The sequence below is a fragment of the Zeus faber genome (assembly GCF_960531495.2).
Source record: "Zeus faber genome assembly, chromosome: 13".
Lineage (NCBI taxonomy): Eukaryota > Metazoa > Chordata > Actinopteri > Zeiformes > Zeidae > Zeus > Zeus faber.
Genome location: NC_137198.1, coordinates 9,615,482 through 9,638,180, shown reverse-complemented (window position 1 = coordinate 9,638,180; position 22,699 = coordinate 9,615,482). Strand labels below are relative to the sequence as shown.

Here is a 22,699-nt window from a genome sequence, read left to right as displayed (position 1 = left end):
GCAGAGCGCCACTGAACCGGAGGGATGGGACGTCCTACTCCTCATCCAACCCAGTGTCCGGTGTGTGTGCTCCAGTGTCCAGGATTATTAAGGCCTTTATCATCTCGCCTTTCTGAGTTTAACGCTCTTATGTCTCGCTTTGGTTTCCGTTTTTGTTTCCCTTTCAATGCCTGTGTGCGACTGACTCCTCTTATTTTCGTTGCTTTTGTTTTTTAAAGTAATTTTATTTTTTATTTTTGCTCCGGTGTCATTTAGTTTCAGCTGACTGCTCCGTATTTAAAATGGCCGGTGGCTCAGAGAGCGCTGGGGCCGTGGTGTCAGCGGTCCTCATGTTATCAACACGTTCTATATGAAGCGCAGTTCACACTCTTGTTGAGTCGCCATCATTCAACACGTAAAATAAATGGGCTTGTTTTTCTTCTTTTCTTAAAGGTGACTGGTGCAGAATTGTCCTTCCAATAGCAGAGCAATACATGAACAACGTCAACAAAATTATATGTGTTAGAGATGAATCATATGCGGGTACTGTCGGGAAGATAATCGCGTTATATTTCCCTCTCATGCGTTTTGGTTCTTTTGCATGGAAAATACAAGTTATTTCCACTTTTAAAACCTCCGCAGTGTACGACAGACGCAAATTTATTTTGTCCTACATACGTGACCCGTCGTTCTCCCTGATTTGCCTGTTGCTGTACGAGCAGGTAGATCCCGTCAAACAGGTTGAAACAGGAGTCGTGCAACAAGGAAACATGGCGCACGGCGCTCTCTGACTCGATTCTGACTCTGATTCTGGATTAAAGATGTTTGCCGAGGTGTTTTTAATACGACACATAATCACTGAGTAGTTATTGGTTTTGATTACATTTTGAGAGAACCACGTTCATACGACACTGCAATCCAAAACCGTCGGCGGTTGCAAAGCAGATCACAAGATGGCGCCATTTCAGGACGCGCACCAGGGGCACCTCATTATTATTATTTTTTTTTTCCCCCGACCCAAGCGGCGTCGCAGGGTTCGGGGTTGTGAAGTTTGTTCTGCTTTTATTAGGACGTGTTTATCTCGGAGGCGGCGATTGCAAAGTCGATTTGGAGAGGGAGGGAAGAGAGACGACATCGGTGCTGGAGATCAACGTCGTCCCCTGTGTCGTTAATTCAGCAAGAGAAATAAACGACTATTTTCATTTTGTAATTTCTCGCTTGTATATTTTTTCTCTCCACAGAGTAGTTTCCAGGGCTTTTCCAGCAGCAGCCGCTCCGCCCTCCCTCCCATTTGGCCAGCATGTCACACACACCCACCCTCAAAGGCCTAAAAAGGCCTGGCAGAGCGGCTCCAACTAAGAATAACCCGGAGATTCAGGGGGATAGGGTTACCTCGGGGCCTCTGCGTGATCCGCTTTGACCTATACCCATGTGAGGCTCCGGGGGGTTGGGAGGGTTTTAGCGTGCGTTCACCCCTCCGTCCCCAGCCCCCGTTTCGCTCTCCATCACCTCCACCGTCCCCCAGACCCCCCTCTGCAAAGCTGCCGCCGCGGCAGCTCCCGAGTTCCCCCGCCCGGCAAACGTGCCGCTCTCAGCCGTCTTCCCGGTCCCTTTCTTTCTTTCTTTCTTTCTTTCTTTCTTTCCTCGGAGAGGGTCGGACCCGTGCGTCACGCGGGCCAGCGGGCGGGCAGCTCACCCATTCATCCCGAGCGGAGCCGGAATAACTGATCTGACCGGGGCCGCACGTCGACGCAACGAGTGGATGCCGACTGGATTTACAAAGGCGACCGGTTCTTTATCTAGAGGCACCGCCACCTCCGGCAAGCCAAAGGAGTAGAATCGCCTTTTTACACCGCCATGGCTGAAGGTAGGTGCAACCACCTCCGCCCGTCTACCTGCACCTCTACCCGCCTGCTGACGGCCCTCTGTGTGTCACACAAAGCCTAGAACAATAGCAATAGATGCAAACCCTTCGATGCGTGACGGTGCTGTTTGTATGATGTTACCCCCTCTTTGGGAAAAGTGCTGAAAGCCGGTTGCTATAAATACAGGATATCATGTCGCCTGTCGGGGCACCTCTGGGCTTGAGATTTCCATGGCATCAAAGACAAATCTCCATCCTGATATTGTATCTAGAGGGCTGTTATTAACAGCTAAAAATACCAGAAGCACTATTTCGTAAAAATCCACTGTTTCCCATAAGTACAGTATGAGTACAGTATAGAGTACAGTGCACCTGTCGACATTCAGTGACAATGCTCGGTCGTGACACCACCTGTGGGAGGATGGAGGTCTTAATCATAACGGCCGCATTGAATAGCCGTTTAAAACGCGATCCAGCGTTTGTTTTTGAGGAAGTGAATCGCGCCGCGCAGGCGTTAGTCTGGGGTTTATTTGCGGTGGAGGTGTCACCGAACACCTCGGCACACGGCGCTCCTACTCGACACCGCCGCTCCCTTCACGTCTTGGACGGCGATCGCGGAACGTCGCCAAATGCCTCCCACAGCATTTTCCACCGCAGGTCGGCGGAAAAAAGGCGATCCCCTTGGCGGAACGTTGGGATTGCTTTTGTACTGAAAAGGGACCTCCAACCTCAGGTGAACGTCAGGTCCCTCCTACACCCGACTCCATATTTAATCAATCCCTTGGTGTTATAAATCAGCAAATCATCCAATAATATGTTCAAAGTCCAGGGACTCTCTCATGTTATGCTGAAAACTGGAGCGTTATATGCGGTGACGTTGAACCGGGAAATATCTCATGATGATCCCTCTTTTTGGACAGGCCGTACTCAGATGACTTTCCTGGTCATAGAGTGCAATATAAACAGGATATGTCTATGCTTATCTGTGTGTTTGTATGATGCCTTTCCCGTCGTTTGTAAAGAACTTGGAGTTTCCCTCGTGTAAGAAACGTGTGACACAAATAAACTTGCCTTGCCATGAAAATGTGTTTCATATCATAACATTGTAAAAATAGGGCGTGAGATAATCCATGCGGGGGGTGAAACGACTGCTATTCCCGAGATGGGATCCTGTGCACATTTGGGAGACAGGACAGTCATTGATTGAAATTCTCCCAAAATGTCCCCCACTAAAGGAAATACTGACTTTGATATTTGATGGATTGTTGTTTATAGTTAACAGTTGCTTGTTCGTATAAGTTGCTGTACATAACGGTTCTCTAGTGCACTGTCAGTTTTTGCTTGTAAAGTGAAGACGGCGTTGACTCTTCCGAACTTCAAATCCATGAAAGCAATTTTGACGCCCGGCGTTGTCCGAGGCCGGGGGGTTCAAACAATGATATTTTTGGGGACGTTTGCTTCCCGGCAACGAGAGGTTTTATTATTCCGCTGATGTTTTCACTTTCATCTATCGATCAGCGTCTCCTTCAGTTTCGAATGGTTCAACGGGTGCAAACACATTTTGACCTGGTTCGGTGTGAGACGCGTTAGAAAACAGTTCCACAGTTCAGGATTGAGGACACTAGAATGCTAAGACATGGACGTTGTAATGCAGTTTTCTACGTATGAAAACCACAAAAAGCCGCCTGGGTCCGGGGTTGCAGTTTTACACTTTCACACGCACACGGCACCTGATGAAGGCGGATGATATGCAGTATGCATGGGGTAAAGGGGGATCTTTCTCTCCCTCTCTCCTCCTCTGCAGCCCGTGGGTCCAGTGGGGGGTCCAGCGGGACCGGTGGGGGGTCCGGTGGGACCTCCCTGAGGTCCAGGGGTCTGGGTCTGCTCAGGAAGCTGCAGGTGTCGATGGAGCTGCTGGTGGCCGTGGTGGCTCTGCTGGGCTGGCTGGTCGTAGGAGTCGTCATGTTCAACGTGGTGGAGTACAAGGCAGTGCCTGGTTGGTCTCTCTCTCTCTCTCTCTCTTTCTCATTCTTTCTTTCTTTCTTTTTTTCCTTTGTTCTTTTTGTGTCTTTCCTCTCTTTAATTTATTTCTTTGTGTTCTTCCATCTTTTGTTACCTTCTGTTCCTTTCCTCCTTTCTTTCTTTCTTTCTTTCTTTCTTTCTTTCTCCTCAAATACATACTGTACATTGTTAGTGATTATAATTTCCTTGTTACACCTCGTTACACTCTGTGTGTGTGTGTGTGTGTGTGTGTGTGTGTGTGTGTGTGTGTGTGTGTGTGTGTGCGTGCGTGCGTGCGTGCGTGCGTGCGTGCGTGCGTGCGTGCGTGTGTGCGTGTGCGTGTGTGTGTGTGTTCTTAGACATTCAAGAGATTATTTTGGACCCCGTGCGAGCTGTGAATGATGCTGTCGATGAGGTGACCAGTCTGTTCAATAAGTTTCAAGGTACACACACAAACACACATACGTGCACACACACACACACACACACACACACAGACACACACATGCACACGCACACTATTACAGATGATAATGATGACACTGAAGTAATGTTATTCGTAATAGTATAGTAATTATAATTTTTGTTGATTTGATTATATTGTTTTTTTGTGGTTGATGTCTTTTCTAGATGTATCCTCCGGTTAAAGCAGCAATAATGACTAATTATAAAAAATATAACGATGAAAGTTTTCCTCCATCAACCGTACAGACCTGTTACCGTGACAGCCGCCCCATAACCTCTTGTCGCTCCCAGAATGTTCCCCCGACCTCAGCGACCCAGCCTCCGCGGCCAACTACGCGCTGGAAGAAATAATAGAAGCGAAGGACGGATTTGTGCGGAAATTTTCTGACGAGGACGGTACGACAGCTGCACCCTACTGAGCCACGCGCTGCCTATGTCCACGCCTGCTGGATTTACCCGTTATTCAACACGTTCACGCTTCATCCCACAGGAATCTTCTACCTCAGCTACGTGGACCCGGTGGTCTTTGGCAGAAAAGCCTTTCACTCTGCGAACGCCTTGATGGGTGGCCTGGTGGGCGGTGCCAGGGACCTGCTCTGCGCCATGTTGGACACTGTGCTGGACACTATAGCGGGTGTAAATAAAGGTACTTCTAGGTTTTGTTTAATACTAAAAATACACAAATAGAATGAAAACAGATTATTTGCAGTAGTTACTTATCTAGTCGTTATTTAACGGCTTATCTCAAAACGAGTCCTAATCCTGTTCCGAAACAGGATTAGTCTTATTTAAGACAAATTATAAATGTTTGACTTTGAAAAAATAAACCCTACCTCAGGGTATTAACAATATACATATATTATTATTATTATTATTATTATTATTATTATTATTATTATTATCATTATTATTATTATTATTATTATTATCCTTAATATTATCATCATCATCATCATCATCATCAACATTATTATTATTATTGTTATCATAATTGTTATCATTATTTTTGTTATTGTTTTTGTTATAATTATTATTATTATTATTATTATTATTATATAACAACAATAATTCCTAATGGGTGAGACCTCTCCTAAAAAAAATGAAGACAGTTGATAATATGCTTTTACTCCTACGTATGCCTAAAAGTAAGACCACTTTACCAATTTTTTGGGGTAGTTTCGGGTGCAATCAACAACAGACAGAATCGTAATGTAATTGTGACTTTATTCCCTTTTACTGACACATGAATTCTCTTTTTCACCAACTTCTTCAGGAGAAACTGACCTTAGCTTGGTTGACCCCGTGGTCGTAGGCAGGAGTGCCTTCACTTTTACTAACGACCTGATGAAGGGAGTGACGCGCTACATCCAGGATGTGCTCTGCGCCGCCGTGGACACTATTCTGGATGTAGTGAAAGGTATTTGCTGCTAACCTCTAAGAATATTATAATATGTAACGTTATTTACTGTGTATGGATTGATGGCCATCGTCTTGGGAGGGTGCCTCAATGCTAATTCAACACAAAGGCACATGACGCCACATAATGGAATTATTAATTTATTATAATAACTAATAATCAATAATCAATGACTCACATTTGTTTTTTATTTGTATTATTATTTCAACGTAATAAATTATTTTCTAATAAATAATTAATATTAACAAACACTGTTTATTACGGTTTATTACAGATCCTACCGAGTGTATTTATATTTTTTCTTCCATTTTATTCCATTTTTATTTTTGCTTTCTTTTTAATTTCTTTTTTAACTTTACATTTTACTGTATGCTCAATACCAACTGAGAGTCAGTGTGAAGTGGAGTCAAATTCCTTGTATGGGTAATCATACTTTTTTATTATTGATCAAATATTTACTATTTGTGGCGTACAATTACTTATTTTTCTACTTTGTAATAACTATGTTGGACCTGTAAAACCCTGGCAAAAATTCACAGTCGTAAAAAGAAAGTAAAAACGACCATTCAGATTACACTATGTATATAAAAAAAATTGTTTTATATATAATAATCAAAATAATAACCTATACTTATATATAAGTTTTCATACACAACATGCAATCACAATGTGCTTTACTTTAAGAGAAGGCAAGCAAAGCAAACCAGCACAATGCATGTTTTAAAAATAGGTAAAAACAAGTAAATATTCTCTTCAATTTCAGTTTTCGTTCATCAGTCGAGACCTTGACGGTTCACGATAATTCCTCCGCGGAGGATTTTCAGTCGTCATTTCTCTTATTTATTGGTCTCCAATTATTAGTCTTGAACTACTCCGAGCGATTCTCAAATAATTCTCAATATACAGGTTAGATATTGCTCTCAGAGTCCCTTCCTCCAGTTGGAATCGGATGCCCAAACTTTCTATCAGTCCTGTACAATAATATGAAGACAAGGAGTAATAACAACAACAAAATCATGTAAAAAAGGAAAAATATGCAATTAAAAATACATCCAACACTGTGCAAAATACAATTATGAATTTGGTTATTTAACGCAATTTTTACTGTTTTATTTGCTTCTCAGGAACCTACGACATCAGCTTCATGGACCCTGTCGTCATCGGCAGAAACGTCTTCAGTCTCACCAACGACTTGATGACTGGAATCGGGGGATTCCTCCGCAACGGACTGTGTGCCATCCTGGACGCCATCCTGGATTTAGTTAATGGTAGAGCTATATTTTTGTTTTTGTTTTCTTTTCAAAATAATTGCGTTATTTTGGTTAAATGTAATCCTCAAACCATATAATAATAAGTGTATGTTGTAATTGACTTTGGGCATGTGCTTCCTATTGACGGTAATACAACCTGAGAAACGTAACTTTAACTTTAACTTTAACAATCTGTCCACGAAGTTGAGTTTTCAGACTAATACATTTGTGCTTTCTAGCGACCACTGACCTTAGCTTTATTGACCCCGTGATGATCGGACGAGACGTCTTCCGTGTTACTAACGACTTTGTTGGTGGAGCCTTGGGTCGCGTGCGCGATGTGCTCTGCACTGCCCTGGACTCCCTTCTGGGTTCGGCAAAAGGTATCGTATCTCACCCCGGTGCTAACCCGTCGCTGATCCTAGACTGTAGTTGATTGCTGGTAACTCCTTGATTCCTCAGATCTCCAGGAGGCCGTTGGGTTCAGCCCCGCGTCGGTTCTCAGCAGAGTCGTGGAAATCACCACCGAGCAGATGAACCAGCTCGTGGCCTACTTCTCCAACCTGCTGATGGGGGAACAAGGTACTCACATTTATTATTATTACTATTATTATTATTACATTATTATTACTTAAGAGTAGGATACTAATACCTTATCCTTAAGTAGAAGTAAAAATGCCCTAAAATAAAGTCTACCCTGTCAAGAAGCCCACCGTTCAATATTCAAGTTAAAGTACTATATCTACATATCAAATGGACTCAATTGTCAAAGGTAAAAGATCATGACCTTGTACCTTAAGACCCACTGTATCCTTAATGCTTTAACCACTTTTGGTTAAGATACTGTAAAAATGTTTATCTCATTTTGGTTGCTTTCTTCTTATTATGGGCACCCGCTTGCTTGTACGTATAAAAAACTATTTTAAGTAAAAATAATTTAAACTATTTGCGCTGATGTTTGCTTTGTAATGCAGTAGAGTACAATTCTCCTAAAAAGGAATCATTCAAGCGCAAATACAGCCTCAAAATTGTACCCAAGTATGGTATTTGAATGAAAGTAAATTTTTTTCTTTTTCACCCCTGCTGCTATTACCTCTGTCACAATGAAAGACAATAACACAAGGAACAGATATAACAATCTCAAACACTTTTTTTTTTTACGTATCCCAAGACTCGTGTTATGTATTGCAAATATTTTAGGAATCATTCCTGAAGTGACCATCGACCCGATGCAAGTGATCACCGACGCCGTCGTGGAAATGACCGACAAGAAAGACCTGTTCCTGGGTTTCATGTCGAGCATGCTCACTGGCGATCAAGGTAGTAAAAAGAAACAAAAATGTAATTACGTTAAAAATAACCTTGATAAATAAATATGCAACATAAAAATATGTTTTACATTGTGTGTTAACCGTTTGCATTTTTTAAAAGGGGAACCTGTGGCCACATCACCCGTTGTAAATGTGGTGACAGAAAAAGGTTTGTGGGGTTTTATGATGTTGTATTAATTATTTTTAATTACTGTGCGCACTACCGCTTTCACATGTTTTTTTCATACCTCTGTTTAGATGACAAAGTGCATTCATCATCTGACATACATTTAGTTAGAAGGAAAGGTGAGTATTAATTATTTAGATAACAAGACTGAAGATTGTGCATTAAAAATGACAATAAATGTCATAAAAACATATTTCCTTTGAATTCAGGTGAATTTTTGCCACCATTTGAAAAAGGTAAGCAAAATGCCTTTATACATCTTAAAAATAAAGATTCTCTCAATTAAATTTTAAATTGCTCATGTTTGATAGTTCATATTTATTTTCAATTATTTTCATAATTTCTAAATATTTGCTAGTAGTAAGTGTGGTTGAAGTGTTTTTGTTTTATCTTACTAATCTAACCTGCATAGTATTTATTTCTGGTATTTCATGCATGACAGCATTAAAATGACATTTCCTACTTCTCAAATAACGGAAAACCTAAATTCGATGTCAGATCCATTTGAGTGAAGTCCATTTTGCAACTATCGAGCCATTACTGTAAATACAGATCCCTGCATGATCAAATATGCATCATTACTACTGTATGAGTTTAATAAATAAATATGTGTATCCAACCAACTGAACATGGTTTTGGTGAATTTGTCTTTGTCACACTCACAGTCCAGTGAATGCAGCCGTTAGCCAGCATTTCATGAAAGTTTGTCTGCGTTGCCCTACGTCAGCCATGACTCCAATCGTGAACTTTTTTGTTCTTGTCAAATGTTTTAATTTCTCTGACGTATTGAGCATGAAAAGTTGTCATTAACGCGGGTGCTTAATTTAATGTGGGTGCATTGTTTCATATTGTCCTCATGTGCATTGTTCAAGCATCCCCTGTATTGGATTTAATGTAAAACAATGTGATGAGTGTAAATGGATTGTATGTTCCACACGACTGTCATTTTTCTTTCAATTTCAAACTCAAATGTATCTTTGCATGGCAGCATAATCCATATTTACCAAAAAAGAAAACGTATTGTGTACTATACAATTTTACTAATATGACCGGCATTTCATTATCATATCCCATTTCACTCCATAATTCCCTGTGTCAACCCCCCCCCCCCCCCCTGGATATGTATCTCCATGTTGTATACCACAGTTAAAAGTTGAGGGGTAACGGGCAATGTCACATGGTTTGGTAACACATTTGCAGAGATGATGCATGCGGCCAAAGAGGAAGCTCCCGCTGCTCCAGATACAAGTGTTAAGGCGGGAGGGATGCCCACTGACGCTTCAGCTGAAGCAGAAGAACAACCTGGTACTTTTATTTTGTGTGTACATACTGTTAATGATTATGCTCACCCAGTCAGGTGAAAAGGTAGAGGCGGTTGCAGACGACTAAATTTGTTGGTATCACATCACTAGCATCACACGCTGACAAAACAGAGGAAGAGCCATCACTCACGGGCGACAAAGAAACCTCTGATCGTCACGACGAGGAGGTGGAGGAGGCAGAAGGAGAAGAGGAGGAGATGCTGGACACTGAGGATGAGGAGGAAGAGGAAAGAGAAGATGCAACAGCCAAAGGGGCAGCGGTGGAGGCACAAAATGAAACTTTATCCAGGGAGGCAGAGGAGGTAAGAGGAGAAGAAGATGACAGTGATGAAATTGAGGAGGCGCTGGCAGGTGAAGAAGAGACAGAGGAGCAAGAGCTGGATGTTCAGGAGGAGGAGGAGGAGGAGGAGGATGGCATAGATGAGGCAGCACAGGAGGAAGAAGCGGACACAGCGGACAAGACAAAGGAGGGAGAGGGATCAGAGGAGGCAGATGTGGAGGAGGAGAAAATTGCAACAGAAGAAGTTGCATTAGAGGAGGAGGAGAAGACAGGGGAGGGCCTCTTAGAGGAGGAGGAAGAGGAGATGAAGACAGAGGAGGACCTCTTACAGGAAGAGGAGGAAGAAGAGGAGATGAAAGCTGAGAAGGACCTTTTAGAGGAAGAGCAGGAGGACGAGGAGATGAAGATTGAGGAGGAGATGGGGAGAGAGGAGGACCTCTTAGAGGAAGAGGAGATGAAGACAGAGAAGGACCTCTTAGAGGAAGAGGTGGAGATGAAGGCAGAGGAGGACCTCTTAGAGGCAGAGGCCGCGGGAGAGGAGATGAAGGCAGAAGAGGACCTCTTAGAGGAAGAGGTGGAGGAAGCAGAGATGAAGGCTGAGAATTACCTTTTAGAGGAAGACGAGGAGATAGAGGAGATGAAGGCTGAGAATTACCTCTTAGAGGAGGAGGTGGAGGAAGAGGAGATGACGGCAGAGGAGGACCTCCTAGAGGAAGGGGTGGAGGAAGAGGAGATGAAGGCAGAGGAGGTCCTCTTAGAGGAAGAGGTGGAGGTAGAGGAGATGAAGGCTGAGAATTACGTCTCAGAGGAAGAGGGGGCGGAAGAGGAGATGAAGGCAGAGGAGGACCTCTTAGAGGAAGTGGTGGAGGTAGAGGAGATGAGGGCAGAGGAGGACCTCTTAGAGGAAGAGGTGGAGGTAGAGGAGATGAAGGCTGAGAATTACGTCTCAGAGGAAGAGGGGGAGGAAGAGGAGATGAAGGCAGAGGAGGACCTCTTAGAGGAAGTGGTGGAGGTAGAGGAGATGAGGGCAGAGGAGGACCTCTTTGAGGAAGAGGTGGAGGTAGAGGAGATGAAGGCTGAGAATTACGTCTCAGAGGAAGAGGGGGAGGAAGAGGAGATGAAGGCAGAGGAGGACCTCTTAGAGGAAGTGGTGGAGGTAGAGGAGATGAGGGCAGAGGAGGACCTCTTAGAGGAAGAGGAGGAGATTAAGGCCCTGGAAGAGCTCTTAGAGGAGAGGGCGGAGGTGGAGATAGAGCAGGAGCTCAAATCAGAGCTAGAGACAAAATCAGAACTCATATTAGAGGAAAGGGATAAAGAAGGAACAGAGGAGGGAGAGGAGCTGAAAACTGAGGAGATCAAATTAGAGGAGGAAGAGGAGGAGATCTTAGATGAGGAGGAAGAGGGGGAGATCAAAACAGAGGAGGAGGAAGATGAGGTTGTCCTCTCAGAACAAGGGGAGGAGTCCAAGCAGAAAGAGGAGGACCTCTGCCTAGACGATGAAGATGACCACGCCGACGAAGAAGAAGATGTTGATGAAGATCATGAAGGATTTGGGGCTGAGGATCGGGACTCTGAGGAAGGGGAGGAGAGCTTTTTCCTCTCTGGCAGCGAAGAAGAAGAGGGTGTCGAGTCCGGAGAAGAATTCGAAGAAGACCTCGACAGCGAGGAAGAGGAGGCTGCAATGGCCAACATGAGCGATCAAGTCCTAAAGGCTGACCGAGCCCATCCAGAGGTGGAGACGGAGGCCGGGGCTCCCGAGGAGGAAGAGGAGCAAGAACACCAACAGGAAGACAACATGGAGTTTCTGATGGAGGAAAACACGGAGGAGAGGGAGGGCGGAGACGACGGAGACGAGCCGTCGGAGGAGAAGCTCCGTCTTGAAACCCCGGCGGCAGAGAAGCCTGACGGCGCCGCCGAGGAGACGGACGTGACCTCGCCGCCCGTCTCTGGCCGAGACGACGACGGCAACGCCGTCGACGACGAAAACAACAACAACAACGAGAGCAGGAGGACTGAACCGCGGCGGCGCAGGAAAGCTCAGATTGGGCTCGAGAGGATCAGGGGGGCGGGATCCATCGCCGCCGTCAAAGACGAAGAGACCCACAAGAGCAAAAAGCGACAGCTCGCTCAGCTCGAGAAAGGTAGAACAGTTTCCATTCTCATCACATGTGTTTCGTCATTCTTTCACCACCAGGCGTGATCATCATGTGAATGGCATGCCAACAGGGGAAGGTGGTAGGAACCTGACCGTGATGTCATGAATACGATGCATCGTTGTATAGCATGTTTTTAATAACACTTTCTTTCGTTCCTTTAACATGTCACGTTTTTAATTAACATTTGACAAACTCTGTTCTTTTGCGTTCTACATTCTTAACAAACGATTTTATCTTCACTCTGCTCATCTTGGTTGGTAACTAGATAACCCATTAAGGTTTCATTGGAGACATATTTAGAGGATCATTTCAATTGTGGGTAAATACTGTATGTAAATGAGTATGGACACAATGATACGTTTAGAGGAGATGCCCATCGTGACTCGGATGTGAAGCGCTGAAAGTAAAGAGGATCTTTAAAGTCCCTCTAAAGCAATAATACATGTGTTCTGAATTTGTCAAACCGCAGAAAAATGTGTTATTAACCACCCAGCCAAATTTGAATGGTTAAAAAAATCGCCAAGTACATAAAATTTGGTTTCAAAATCATGAAAAAAAGGCAGTTCCCTCTGCTCTGAGACGCTGGGGGCGTGTCCGCTGAAGGCGCTGAAACCTGTTTTGGGTAACCCGGTAACCCTAACAGGGGTTCCCAAAAGATCGCTCTGATTGGAGCTGCGGAGGATTTATGTGTGTTATGTTTATACATGAGTGTTAGGGGAGGGGCCATGCCAGGTGGCAACGTGTTATGCCACACGTCCCTGATTTAGCCCCACCCAAAAAATCAGGACCAAAAAATGGTGAGAAACAGTTTAACGGTCCAACTCCACAATTCAGGACTACAATCTTTCACAGTCTTTTTACGTGTTTTCAGCAATTACTTTCTAACTCGGTGTGATGAGTTTAGAAATAAATCACTGAATTTACTTTACAGGGACTTTTAAAATGCTAAAGGGGTCTCCTGAAGTCTCCTTAAATTGTATGTATTGTGTTTAACTAGCTGTTATTGATTGGTTCTGTATTAAATAATTGTATTTGCCTTACCTTTAAGCCATTTCATTTAAGTAGTACTAAGACCTACAAGTTGTAGTATAAGTATTTTCGTGTTGTAGGTGTGCTGGCATGTACATGCACACACAGGGCGAGCACACATTTACAATTCCTCCATAACTTGTCTAGTTTTTACTTATATCCTTATAAGGGAAGATCCTCATTTGGCTGCAAAGGTTCTTTGGTTGCAAAATAGATTTTCCATTTCATAGATATTGTATTTGTACAATTATTGTATTTCCTCGGTACTCAATACAGAGGATCAATGCTTAGCACTCTGATGTTGCTGTGTTAAAAACTCGAACATTATTCATCATTACACTGAAAAAGTCAATCAGCCTTCCACTGTGCTTATGTGATAAAAGTCATAAATGATTAACTTGCCCTTCATTTTATGCAGTAATGGCCTTTCATGCTTGTGTGTGTGCATGTCCATTTTTTTCACAACTAAATATAATATCATTCTACAATCTTTCCACACAAGTTTTCCATACAATAAGAATTCCTCAGACTTTTTCTATATGATATATTATAGTTCTCAAAGAGGCAAAGCACAGACGGGCGACCCAAGAAGTGGAAGATGCCCTGATAAAAGGTAAAAATCTGTAATTGTCTACGTTAATTTGAACCTTTTTTAATTCTAGCATTTTTTTTGCGGTACATTATACTCGCAATTCTGCATTTATCATGAATACATGCACAAACATCCCATTGAATGTGCTCTCTTCTTTCCATCTTTACATTTAGAACTCAAGGCCACAGAAACCAAAAGGGAAGCTGATAACGACGACTCTAAATCTGAGCCAAAACCCTCTTTGAAGAAAAGTGAGGCACCACTACCTAAAGGTATTGACACTTGGGAAATATACATATATTGAAACAACAATTATGTTAGTTCCAAGAATGTGAGATTAGTTCAAGGATCTTGAATTAAGGTAGATTCATTAATCAAATAACTATGTCATTTAATGTCGAGAGAAATTCTTGAAACAAGTTAGTGTTCTATTATATTACTGTGGTGTGGGGATGGTGTGGTTTGAGGTCCTGGGTTTTTGTCCTGGGTCCAAAGTAATTGGAGCCCGGGATCAGAGTGGCTGCATACCTGTTGCTTGTTGGTTGGTCTAACGAGCAACAGGTAAAACCCCCATACCCACACACACCCAGGAGAGGAGTCCTTGTCATAACACGCATCCATCTGTCCCTGGGCTTTACAAAAAAAAAAAACAGGACAGGTGTGGCTGCTCAAACCACACCATCCCCACACCACAATTACTAACAGATTCATTTCCATACCAATACGGTTTGATTCAAAGCAAGATATACTGTTCATAATGATTCAAGATGATCTGTTCTGCTGCGAGAAACAATCCTAACTGTGCATCCTTGCAGACAAGTGTCAATTAGTATCATCATATATCATATATTAATGTAGATTAATGTGGTTTAACGTGGCTCATAAAACCAATCTACTGTAGTTAATGAAACTCAAATAAGCTGGATTTGGGGATAGAATTTCAGATACTTTTCTTGTAGTTACATTACATTGTTGTATGTTTGCATCTAGATGAGGCCAAAATAGAAGAAACACTTCCCAAAAAGGAGAAATCAGAAGAGACACCATCTAAGGAAGAGAAGGAGACGCTTTCTAAAGTAGAGAAAGAAGCTCAAATACAAGAAATAAAGACACCTACAGAAGAGGAAGATGAGAAGAAAGCTTCCAAAAAGGAGGAAGAGCCAATGGAGCATGCTAGGGAAGGCGAAGAAGTAATGAAAACCTCAAATGAAGAAAAAGTGAAATCAAAAGAGAAAGATGTAAAGAAACAGACAAAACAGAGGCCCTCCAAAGAAGAAGAAGAAGAACCAAAGAAATCCCCCAAAGAAGAGAAAGAATTCAAGAAATCTTCAAAGGAACACAAGGAAGTGAGGAAACCTTCCAAAGAAGAAAGTGAACCACAGAAACCCTCAGAGAAAGAGAGAAAGGTAAAGAAAGAATCTGAACAAAAGAAGAAACCACAGAAAATATCTAAAGTAGTAGAAGAAGAGAGGAAGCCCTCTAAAGAAGATAAAGATGTAACCAAACCTTCCAACATGGAAAAGGGAGCAAGGAGGCCAGAAGAGCTGGAACCAAAGAAACCCTCAAAAGAACAGGAAAAGACAATTAAACCATCTAGAGAAGAGAAGGAATCACAGAAACCCTCAAAAGAAGAAAAAGAAGTGAAGGAAGTTAGAGAGGAAACTGAACAAAGTAAGCTCTCTAAGAAACACAAAGAAGAACCAAAGCAACTGCCTAAAGAGAAGGAAGTAGAGCCTTCCAGGGAAAATAAAGAAGTGAAGAAACCTTCGAAGGAAGAAGAGGAACCAAAGAAACCATCTGAAGAAAAGGAAAAAGGAAAGAAGCCATCTAAACATGAAGAGGAAGTACAGAAACTCCCAAAAGAGAAGGAAGCAAAGACACCTTCCAAGGAAGACAAAGAAGTGAAGAAACTTCCCGAAGAAAAGGCAAAGGCAGAGAAGCCATCCAAACATGAAGAAGAACCACATAAACTCCATGAAAAGAAGGAAGTAGAGAAGCCTTCTAGGGAAAAGGAAGAACTGAAGAAACCCTCTCAGGAAGAAGAGGAACCAAAGAAACCTTCTGAAGAAAAGGAAAAGGCAAAGAAGCCATCCAAACATGAAGAAGAGCCACACAAACTCCCTAAAGAGACTGAAGTGAAGAAGCCTTCAAAGGAAGAGAAACAACCAGAGAAACCTTCCAAGGAAAAAGAGGAACCAAAGCAACCATCTGAAGAAAAGGAAAAAATAAAGAAACCATCTAAACATGAAGAGGAAGTACAGAAACTCCCTAAAGAGAAGGATGTAAAGAAGCCTTCTAGGAAAGAGAAGGGAGCAAAGACACCTTCCAAGGAAGACAAAGAAGTGAAGAAACCTTCCAAAGAAAAGGAAAAGGCAAAGAAGCCATCCAAACATGAAGAAGAACCACATAAACTCCCTAAAGAGAAGGACATAGAGAAGCCTTCTAGGGAAAAGGAAGAACTGAATATACCTTCTAAGGAAGAAGAGGAACCAAAGAAACCTTCTGAAGAAAAGGAAAAGGCAAAGAAGCCATCCAAACACGAAGAAGAACCACGTAAACTCCCTAAAGAAAAGGGAGTAAAGAAACTGTCCAAGGAAAAACTCCCTAAAGAGACTGACGTGAAGAAGCCTTCGATGGAAGAGAAACAACCAGAGACACCTTCCAAGGAAGACACAAAAGTGAAGAAACCATCTGAGGAAAAGGAAAAGGCAAAGAAGCCATCTAAACAAGAAGAAGAACCACAGAAACTCTCTAAAGAGAAGGAAGTTAAGAAGCCCTCTGGAGAAGAGAAAGAAGTAAAGAAACCTTCGAAGGAAGAAAAAGACGTGAAAAAACCATCTGAAGAAAGGGAGTTAAAGAAACTGTCGAAAGAAGAAACTCAAGTGAAGGAACTTGAGGGGGAAACTGAAGCACAGAAACCCTCTAAGAAACTGTCTGAAAAAGTAACTGAAGCAAAGAAACCATCTAAGGAAGACAAAGAAGCAAATAAACCTTCTAAGGAAGACAAAGAAGTCAAGAAACCTTCTAAGGAAGACAAAGAAGTCAAGGAACTCAAAGAGGAAACTGAACATAGTAAGCCCTCTATGAAACTGTCTAAACACAAAGAAGAACCAAAGCAACTGCCTAAAGAGAAGGAAGTACAGGAGCCTTCCAGGGAAAAGAAAGAAGTGAAGAAACCATCAAAGAAAGAAGAGGAACCAAAGAAACCATCTGAAGAAAAGGAAAAAGTTAAAAAGCCATCTAAACAAAAAGAAGAACCACCGAAACCCACTAAAGAGAGGGAATTGAAGAGGCGTTCTAGAGAACAGAAGGAAGTGAAGAAACATTCTCAGGAAGACAAAGAAGTGACGAAACCATCTGAAGAAAGGGCGCCAAAGAAACTCTCTAAAAAAGAAGCCGAACCCAAGCAACCTTCAAACGAAGAAAAAGAACTGAAGGAAATTACTGCGGAAACTGAACCAAAGATTCCCTTTAAAAAACTGTCTGAAAGGGAAATTGAAGCAAAGAAACCATCTAAGAAAGAAGAAGAACCAAAGAAGCCATCAATGCATGAAGAACAATCACATAAACCACCTAGTGAGAAGGAAGTAAAGAAGCCTTCTATGGTAGAGAAAGAACCAAAGAAATCATCTAAAGAGGAATATGAACCCAAGAAATCTCAACACGAAGAACCACAGAAACTCCCCGAGGAGAAGGTAGTGAAGAAACCTTCTAGGGAAAAAGACCTTAAGAAACCTTCTAAGGAAGCAAAAGAACCAAAGAAACCATCTGAAGAAAAGGAAAAAGGAAAGAAACCATCCAAACATGAAGAACAACCACATAAGCCCCTTAAAGAGAAGGAAGTAAGGAAACCATCTGAAGAAAGTGAGCCAAAGATACTCTCTAAAAAAGAAGCTGGACCCAAGAAACCTTCAAAAGAAGAACCAGAAGGGAAGGAACTTAAGGAGGAAACTGAAGCACAGAAACCCTCCAAGAAACCGTCTGAAAAAGAAACTGAAGAGAAGAAACTGTCTAAGGAAGACAAAGAAGTGAAGAAACCTTCTAAGGAAGAAGAACCAAAGAAACCATCCGAAGAAAAGGAAAAAGTAAAGAAACCATCTAAACAAGAAGTACCACAGAAACCCCTTAAAGCGAAGGAAGTAAAGAAACCTTACAGGGAAGAGGAAGAAGTAAAGAAACCTTCCAAGGAAGAAAAAGAACCAAGGAAGCCACCTAAGCACGAAGACGAACCACATAAACTCCCTAAAGAGAAGAATGTAAAGACGCCTTCTAAGGAGGAGAAACAACCAGAGAAACCTCCTAAGGAAGACAAAGAAAGGGAGCCCAAGAAACTGTCTAAAGAAAAGGAAAAGGTAAAAAAGCCATCCAAAGATGAAGACAAATCACACAAACTCCCGAAAGAGAAGGAAGTAAAGAAGCCTTCTATGGAAGAGGAAAAACCCATGAAACCTTCTAAAGACGACTATGAACCCAAGAAATCTCAACACGAAGAACCACAGAAACCCGGAGAGAAGGAAGTGAAGAAACCTTCTAAGGAAGACAAAAACGTGACAAAACCGTCTGAAGAGAGGGAGCCAAAGAAACCTTCTAGAAAGGAAGCTGAACCCAAGAAACCATCAAAACAAGAAAAAGACAAAAAGGAAGTTAGAGAGGAAACTGAACCAAGGATTCCCTCTAAGAAACTGTCTGAAAAAGAAACTGAAGCAAAGAAATCATCTAAGGAAGACAAAGAAGTGAAGAAACCTTCAAAGGAAGAAGAACCAAAGAAACCATCTGAAGAAAAGGAAAAAGTAAAGAAACCATCTAAACAAGAAGCACCACAGAAACCCCCTAAAGAGAAGGAAGTTAAGAAACCTTCTAGGGAAGAGAAAGAAGTAAAGAAACTTTCTAAAGAAGAAGAACCCAAGAAACCTTCAAAAGTAGATGAAGAAGTGAAGGAAGTTAGAGAGGAAACTAAACCAAAGATTCCCTCTAAGAAACTGTCTGAAAAAGAAACTGAAGCAAAGAAACCATCTAAGGAAGACAAAGAAGTGAAGAAACCTTCTAAGGAAGAAGAACCAAAGAAAACATCAGAAGAAAAGGAAAAAGTAAAGAAGCCATCTAAACCAGAAGAAGAACCAAAGAAACTCCCTGAAGAGAAGGCAGTAAAGAAACCTTCCAGAGAAGAGAAAGAAGTAAAGAAACCTTCCAAGGAAGAAAAAGAAGTGAAGGAACTTAGAGAGGAAACTGAAGCGAAGAGAGCCTCTAAGAAACTGTCTGAAAAGGAAATAGGAGCAAAGAAACCATCTAAGGAAGACAAAGAAGTGAAGAAACCTTCAAAGGAAGAAGAAGAACCAAAGAAGCCATCTGAAGAAATGAAAAAGGTAAAGAAACCATCTAAACAAGAAGAAGTACCACAGAAACCCCCTAAAGAGAAGGAAGTTAAGAAACCTTCTAGGGAAGAGAAAGAAGTAAAGAAACTTTCTAAAGAAGAAGAACCCAAGAAACCTTCAAAAGTAGATGAAGAAGTGAAGGAAGTTAGAGAGAAACCCGAATCAAGGATTCCCTCTTGGAAACAGTCTGAAAAAGAAACTGAAGCAAAGAAGCCATCTAAGGAAGACAAAGAAGTGAAGAAACCTTCTAAAGAAGAAGAACCAAAGAAACCATCTGAAGAAAAGGAAAAAGTAAAGAAGCCATCTAAACAAGAAGAACCGACAAAACTTCCTGAAGAGACGGAAGAAAAGAAACCTTCTAGAGAAGAGAAAAAAGTAAAGAAACCTTCCAGAGAAGAGAAAGAAGTAAAGAAACCTTCCAAGGAGGAAAAAGAAGTGAAAGAACTAGGAGATGAAACTGAAGGAAAGAGAGTCTCTAAGAAACTGTCTGAAAAGGAAATAGGAGCAAAGAAACCATCTAAGGAAGACAAAGAAGTGAAGAAACCTTCTAAGGAAGACAAAGAAGTAAAGAAACCATCTGAAGAAAAGGAAAAAGTAAAGAAGCCATCTAAACAAGAAGAAGAACCATCGAAACTTCCTGAAGAGAAGGAAGTGAAGAAACCTTCTAAGGAAGAAAAAGAAGCGAAGAAACCTTCAAAGACAGAAGAAGAACCAAAGAAACCATCTGAAGAAAAGGAAAAAGTAAAGAAGCCATCCAAACAAGAACAAGAACCACCAAAACATCCTGAAGAGAAGGAGGTGAAGAAACCTTCTAAAGAAGAACAAGAAGTGAAGAAACCTTCTAAGGAAGAAAAAGAAGTAAAGAAACCATCTGAAGAAAAGGAAAAAGTAATGAAGCCATCTAAACAAGACCAAGAACCACCAAAACATCCTGAAGAGAAGGAAGTGAAGAAACCTTCTAAGGAAGAAAAAGAAGCAAAGAAACCTTCTAAGGAAGAAAAAGAAGTAAAGAAACCATCTGAAGAAAAGGAAAAAGTAAAGAAGCCATCCAAACAAGACCAAGAACCACTGAAACTTCCTGAAGAGAAGGAGGTGAAGAAACCTTCTAAGGAAGAAAAAGAAGCGAAGAAACCTTCTAAGGAAGAAAAGGAAAAAGTAAAGAAGCCATCTAAACAAGAACAAGAGCCACTGAAACTTCCTGAAGAGAAGGAAGTAAAGAAACCTTCTAAGGAAGAAAAAGAAGTAAAGAAACCATCTGAAGAAAAGGAAAAGGTAAAGAAGTCATCTAAACAAGACCAAGAACCACTGAGACTTCCTGAAGAGAAGGAGGTGAAGAAACTTTCTAAGGAAGAAAAAGAAGTGAAGAAACCTTCAAAGACAGAAGAAGAGCCAAAGAAGCCCTCTGAAGAAAAGGAAAAAGTAAAGAAGCCATCTAAACAAGAACAAAAACTACCGAAAATTCCTGAAGAGAAAGAGGTGAAGAAACCTTCTAAGGTAGAAAAAGAAGTGACGAAATCTGAACAAAAGGAAAAAGCAAAGAAGCCATCTAAACAAGAAGAATCACAGAAACTCCCGAAAGAGAAGGATGTGAAGAAGCCTTCCAGAGAAGAGAAAGAAGCAAAGAAACCTGGAGAGGAGAAGACACCTTTCAAAGAAGAGAAAGAAATAGAGAAGGTGCCTGAAGAACCACGGAAGCCATCAGAAGAAGGGAGGAAGGAGGTGAAGAAACCTCTGAAACTATCTAAAGTAGAGAAAGAAGGGAAGAAGCCCCCTACAGTCGCGAAAGCGCCAAAGGAAACATCTGACCTGCCGGAAGCGGAAGCACAGAAACCCTTGGAGAAAGAAAAAGAAGTCAAGAAGCCTCCAACGAAGGAGACACAGGTTGAGCCTTCAAAGAAAAGAGACACAAAAACAGGTTTGAGTTTGTACACGGGGGTTGATATTAATTACTGGTTTTCATTTGTGTTTGCATCATCATTGTTTCTCCCACCCAACGTTGAGAGACACATGCCAGTTGCCACATGTCACATGCCGCAGGTGCCAGTGCAAGCACCCTTATACTCTTAAGCCTGTTAAGGTATTCAATCCACACAAGCTGGCAGGTTTGTGCCTGGTGCCACACACTTGAAATTTCAGAGGTCATTATTTTATTTGTAGATATCAAAGCGGCATATCCACAAACATCTCCAAAATAAGTTAACGAACCAACCAAAGAAGTTAAGAGTAAAGAACAGAGAAGTCAAAACAGGCTGAGCTGATATCTTCAAATGTTGGGAAATTATAGCCATTGAGGTATTCTGCAAATAAAATCATGATATTCTATTTTGTCAACATCGCTCAGCCCAAATAGTTATTTTTTATTGGTCTTTGAAAATAGTATTAATCATGCAAACAACCTGCCCTGTCCATGTCTTGGCTACTACTACATATTTATAGCCAATTATTCGGTTTAATTATCCTCACAAAAAGCTCTGTTAATCCAACACTATCAGAGCCAAACAACATCATATGCCACAATATTTGTAACACAAATTCTGGGCTTTTCTGGTCCAACTTCATTCATCTTTTCTCTTTCGCTCAGGTGATAAACCCAAGCTGCCTCAAAGGGTTGTTAGGGCTGCGAAGAAGGAGGATGTTTCTGTCTTGAAAAAAGAACATCTTAATGTTACAAAAGAAGGTGAGATAACATGCAGATGATCCTCCGGTAATGCCAACAGCACTTGTTATAGTTCAATAACCCCAGGGGATAACAATCATTGTGTCCTTGAGGTTGTGAACTTATTGAATTACAAATCCTTGTGTGCTGTATTTAGTTAAAAAATGCAGAGAGGGTACGAGGGCAAAATGTTACTTCTCAGAGAGAAGGCAACACTGAATACCATGACTGAATTGGCATACAATAAATAAAAGGCTTTAATATTTTACCTTAACAAACTCTGGGTGATGGGAATACATACTTGCACTTTATTATCCATTACCATATTAGCACTAAAATTTGATTAAGGGTTGAAAATAATAGAATGCCATATAGTTATTTCATGTAAGACGTGTTGACACGCCTAATAGGTTTGATAAAGCTTTACAAACACATGTTTTTCGTATTTTTAAATCATTTACAAAATATATTTCATTAGCTCATTTGCCATAGTTATTTTGAATTACTTTAGTAAAAACATAACTTGTTCAGTAAATATCAGGTATTCAAAAATGTGTTTTAGAGAGTATTTAAATAAGCATTATTATAGTATGTTTATCATATATTTTTACTTTATGTCAGTTTTACCATTTACCAAATATATGAATTGGATTTACAATATTATCAGCATTTCCGTGTGTGAGTAAATTCAGTAAAATTATGCTGTTATTTTTATTCAGTGGAAGCCCCAAAGAAAGAGGTAAAGAAAGAAAAGAAATCCAAGCTTCCTGACAAAAAGCCACCAGTGACCATCAGTAAAACAGGTAAGAAAGTGTTGTA

General features: G+C 41.4%; 1 protein-coding gene across 9 annotated transcripts in view; it reads left to right on the top strand.

The window, feature by feature from the left end:
* Window positions 1-1,478: 1,478 nt before the first annotated feature.
* The window catches only part of LOC307239077 (uncharacterized protein), a 31,919-nt gene continuing 10,698 nt past the window's right edge, over window positions 1,479-22,699 (top strand). For 6 of the 9 annotated variants that reach the window (XM_080012323.1, XM_080012320.1, XM_080012324.1 and 3 more), the window contains exons 1-20: window positions 1,480-1,846; window positions 3,648-3,839; window positions 4,204-4,287; window positions 4,601-4,705; window positions 4,800-4,955; window positions 5,583-5,726; window positions 6,851-6,994; window positions 7,216-7,359; window positions 7,439-7,558; window positions 8,177-8,296; window positions 8,408-8,455; window positions 8,545-8,592; window positions 8,683-8,709; window positions 9,674-9,778; window positions 9,886-12,216; window positions 13,814-13,873; window positions 14,026-14,124; window positions 14,843-21,139; window positions 21,806-21,901; window positions 22,600-22,683. In XM_080012323.1, coding sequence (XP_079868449.1) covers window positions 1,837-1,846; window positions 3,648-3,839; window positions 4,204-4,287; window positions 4,601-4,705; window positions 4,800-4,955; window positions 5,583-5,726; window positions 6,851-6,994; window positions 7,216-7,359; window positions 7,439-7,558; window positions 8,177-8,296; window positions 8,408-8,455; window positions 8,545-8,592; window positions 8,683-8,709; window positions 9,674-9,778; window positions 9,886-12,216; window positions 13,814-13,873; window positions 14,026-14,124; window positions 14,843-21,139; window positions 21,806-21,901; window positions 22,600-22,683 — 10,414 coding nt within the window. In that variant the 5' untranslated portion in view covers window positions 1,480-1,836. Of the gene's footprint in view, window positions 1,847-3,647; window positions 3,840-4,203; window positions 4,288-4,600; window positions 4,706-4,799; window positions 4,956-5,582; window positions 5,727-6,850; window positions 6,995-7,215; window positions 7,360-7,438; window positions 7,559-8,176; window positions 8,297-8,407; window positions 8,456-8,544; window positions 8,593-8,682; window positions 8,710-9,673; window positions 9,779-9,885; window positions 12,217-13,813; window positions 13,874-14,025; window positions 14,125-14,842; window positions 21,140-21,805; window positions 21,902-22,599; window positions 22,684-22,699 lie in introns of all 9 variants that reach the window. The other 3 variants (XM_080012321.1, XM_080012326.1, XM_080012325.1) reach the window with 3 other exon arrangements.